The sequence below is a fragment of the Urtica dioica genome, chromosome 12, assembly GCF_054948205.1.
Source record: "Urtica dioica subsp. dioica isolate 48M chromosome 12, U.dioica_male_clone48M_v1_H2, whole genome shotgun sequence".
Lineage (NCBI taxonomy): Eukaryota > Viridiplantae > Streptophyta > Magnoliopsida > Rosales > Urticaceae > Urtica > Urtica dioica.
The window spans coordinates 20,213,695-20,217,768 of NC_142767.1; the positions used below are offsets into that span (position 1 = coordinate 20,213,695).

At 30.0% G+C, this 4,074-nt stretch overlaps 1 protein-coding gene across 1 annotated transcript; it reads right to left on the reverse strand.

Moving 5' to 3' along the window:
* Positions 1–612: 612 nt before the first annotated feature.
* Positions 613–3,838, reverse strand: ACYB-2 (Cytochrome b561/ferric reductase transmembrane protein family). Its single transcript, XM_089604210.1, has 4 exons — positions 3,559–3,838; positions 1,857–1,905; positions 1,554–1,753; positions 613–1,124 (listed from the first exon to the last, which is right to left on the reverse strand). The coding sequence occupies exons 1-4, from the start codon at positions 3,700–3,702 to the stop codon at positions 819–821; spliced, it is 699 nt and encodes a 232-aa protein (XP_089460336.1). The 5' UTR covers positions 3,703–3,838; the 3' UTR covers positions 613–818.
* Between the last annotated feature and the right edge of the window lie 236 nt (positions 3,839–4,074).

The following is a 4,074-nucleotide window of genomic DNA, read 5'->3' on the forward strand; positions in this document are numbered from 1 at the left end:
AACCAACGTAATCTAATCAGCGTTTGGTAAATTTTAAGTAAATAGTCATTTTTAGACATATAATATTAGGTAAATAACCAATGTTTGGTATATGAAAGTGACTATTTACTTAAAATTTACGTCTGAAAGTAGCTATTTACCTAAGATTTACCAAACATTGACTATGTCAAACGTTTAAATTGACTATTTTCTTAATGGACCAAAAAATAATATATTTTCTATTTGTATATTATTAACTATATAATGACTATATATAGAAAGAATATAGAAATTAATATAAATGACTATAGAAAATGATGAATAAAGTAATATATCCGCCAATCCCGTATTATTATTTTTATTGTTAGTTGCTATTTCTTTATTATGTAACTATATTATAAATTTTAAATTTTGTATCGTTACTTAATATTAAGTAGTATATTATACATACATACATACACATATATATTAAAACTTATTATGTAGCTATTTGTCATGAAAAGCTCATCGGTTTACCTTTTTTTTTTTTTTTTTTTTTTTTTGCAGTTTACCCATGCGTGAATAATTTACACATTGGTATGAATTGCCTTTTGTTTTCGAAAAACCTTAATTTTCCACATGCAATAATGAGTATACCCTTAAAATCTGAGTCATGATGCTATAAACATAAATGAAGAGAAGAACCATTAGATTTACAACCCCGGCAAATTCTAATAAATAACCATACAGACGGACAATATCCTATAGTAAATATTACAATTGTTTTAGATAGTGCTCTCTATCTTTCAAGCTTTCAATAAGGGATACACACCATCACAATAATAAACCACCTTTTTCTCTCATATAGCTGAGTAGCTGTAGCTGTTATCCTCTGTTTGCGGGCCTTGGGAAATGACGGAGAGTATCACAAACGCGCCGAATAAGACGGTGGTGATGGCAGTGAAATTGACCAAAAAGGCCTCAGACCCATATTTGTCAAGCCCAGAACTTTCGAGGAACGTGAGCTTCTCCAAAAAGCCCAAAGAAGCTGTGCCCACAGCCAAAATGTAGAGCAATGTTCCGAAGAGCACGTGCCATGGAAGCGAAGCAGATCTCAATGCACTTGACCCTCCCGGATAAAAGAATGTCAACAATCCGTACAGCCACTACAAAAAATAATAATAATTATTATCATTATTTTTAATGAGATAATTTCAATATTATATAAGCCATAATTCTAAAATTAGAATTATGGTCATTTTGAACTTTTTTTTTTTAATCAGAATCCATTAATGGATTCTGATTCTAAAATTATAACTAAATTTGTCAATAAACAAAGGGTGTGTATTGACAAGTTTGTCTATAAAGAATCATAGGTTTGGAATTTAAAATAATTAATGAATTTGGTTAAAAAGAAGTTCTAATTGATAGCAGTTTTGGTATAATCACATATTGTAATTCAACCATCATGATTCATCATTGGTTCCTTTTCTAAATATCCACTCCAACTACACTCCATATTTTACATATTTAGCAAAATTGAAATGCTGAGTTATATTAAATAAAAAAATTGGATTAAAATTTAGAAATTATACCTGAAGAGCGTAGAGAACAATGACACCAATCCCGAACCAAGAGTGTAGACTGTAGAGATTAGCAATGCCACTCTCATTGTGGAATTTGAATGCTGTGTAAATGCCTATAATTCCCAATGCTAATGCAATTGCATGTAGAACCAAGTGAATCAATTTGTTCACTTCCTTCGTAAATGGGAGTGCTTTGTAACTAATGATCGCTGCCCAAAAAAAAAAAAAAATCACGGTAATTGACGTAGATTAGCCATTATTTTAGAGATAGCAAATATACATTATTGATATTAGAACTCATTAGATGTTTACCTTCACCGCCTAGGATAATAAAGCCAATTAGCATTAAAACTGGATGTAGCTGTAAAATTAGAATAAAGTTGGATTAATAACAGTAATCTTTTTTTAACTGGCTTGAAAAAGAAAAAGAAAAAGAAAACAATGACTTACTTTGTTTTTTTTTTTTTTAAATAAAATAAAAACCTAACTGGATAATCAAGATGATAAGTGTTTGAAATCGGACCATTCACGGAGACAGTAGTAGCTTTCAGCTTTTTCGACATTTCTAAGAGTCCTTCGGATATATAGATTAAGCTATAATAAAAAAAAATTATAAAAAAAGCTCGCACAATTAGTGGCGCTTTAACAAATTAGTCACTTTTAGTTTTTTTATTATTATATGTATTATAAGAAAATGACACGTCCGAAAAATGGTTTGAGATTCCTACTCAATACTCATCAACAAAGCTCATGAAGTTGACCAAATAAATTGTGTCTTGGCCAAAAGATTCGCTTCTTGATTTCTCTTTAAATAATAAGTGATAAAAAAAAAAAGATAAATCACGCACTCATAAATTCATAATAATGAATTTATGAAATTCAGATTTCGTTCTAAAAAAAATTCATAATAATGAATTGACAACTGTAAAGCAAGAGATTATGAATTAAGTTAGAGAATGAAGTAAGGTCTAGTCTTTACGTTACAAATTGTGGAATCTAAAGATGATCCAGATTCCAGGATCATCTAAAACATTGATACGAGTAAAAAAAAATATTGTTTGAAGATTATATTTTGTATTTAAATGTGTAATTGATGACATCGTATCGTGTAAAATTGAATTATAAAAAATAAAAATAAAAGTTTTCTTAGCAGGAAAAGAATTGGCCTAAAATTAAATATATTTGTCAATCAAACATTAAAAGATGCCACGCGACGACGTGAGTGAGCCACGACCTAATATCTAATCCCATCCAATAGATAAATAAAAATACAAAATGGGTCATTTGTCTTTGCCTCTATGTGTCGCAATAATTCATTCCATGCTTATTATATGATTTATATCACATGCGAAAATTCAAATTTTGGTAGGTGGGTTGGGTATATACTTTTACTTTTTAAGTATTTTTTTTTACAATCCATATTGCAAAATTTAACCAAGCGCTTGTGTCTATACTTTTTATTTTTTTTTGAGGGAGGGTCTATACTTCTACTTTAACACTACAAGTACTAGATCAAAAAAAACTGACTGGGGGTTAAACAAAGATTTATCTGTCAGGCTTTACTTAAAAATAAAAAATAAATAAGTATTAGTTTAATACGAAAGTCATTGCTATCGATAGTTGGAGACCGGCTAAAAAGTTGACTCTGTAAGAAATAACTGCTCAAGTAAACATGACAACACATATATATCACAAATTTCTTCACACAAATTTAGAAATTCCGATTTGAAAAATAAATAAATTCTGAAATATCTCTATTCCAGGCGAAATGGAACCCTATCATTTTGAGATTAGAACAAGAAAAACAAATTTATAAAACAGAATAAAAAACCAAACACGTAACAAGCTAGGAGAGAGAATAATGTCAACCCTGAGATTGACAACAAGTTCATCATCATCAATCATTAAAACATTCAAGCTAGATTTTGAATAAGAACATTAATTCAAAGGTTTATATGATTTATATAAATGATCATGACACGCAATCATGTAAAATCGAGAAGAGAATACGTACGTTGAAGATGAGGCCTTTATTGTCGGAATCCCAAGCCAAACCGCCGCGAAAATGGATGTTCCAAACCAGAACCAGAACGATTCCGACCAGTCCCAGCGCGTGTGCCACAAACGTCAACGGAGTTGCGGACACTCTTATCGCCATATTTTCTATACAAATAAAAATAAATAAATAAAAGCCCCAATATAAGTGTGAACGCTTATGTTTCTATTTCTATATACTTGCCCAGGAAACAGAGAAGAGGTATATCGACGTGTTTCATGTTTCTATCTTAAAAATATTAGATGAGAGCTTTTAAGCCGTCCGATAGAGATCTTTTTGTGATCATTGGATGGATGGCACGTGCCTCTTCCTCTACCCGTCATTTGAAACTCTGGAGGTTGTTGCATAAACAATTAGCATTTTATACTCTGATAAAAAATATTTTTATATTTTCCAGCAAAAATAATAATTAGTTTTATATTTTCTGATAAAAAAAATAGTTTATATATATATTTGTATATATTTTGTAAAGGA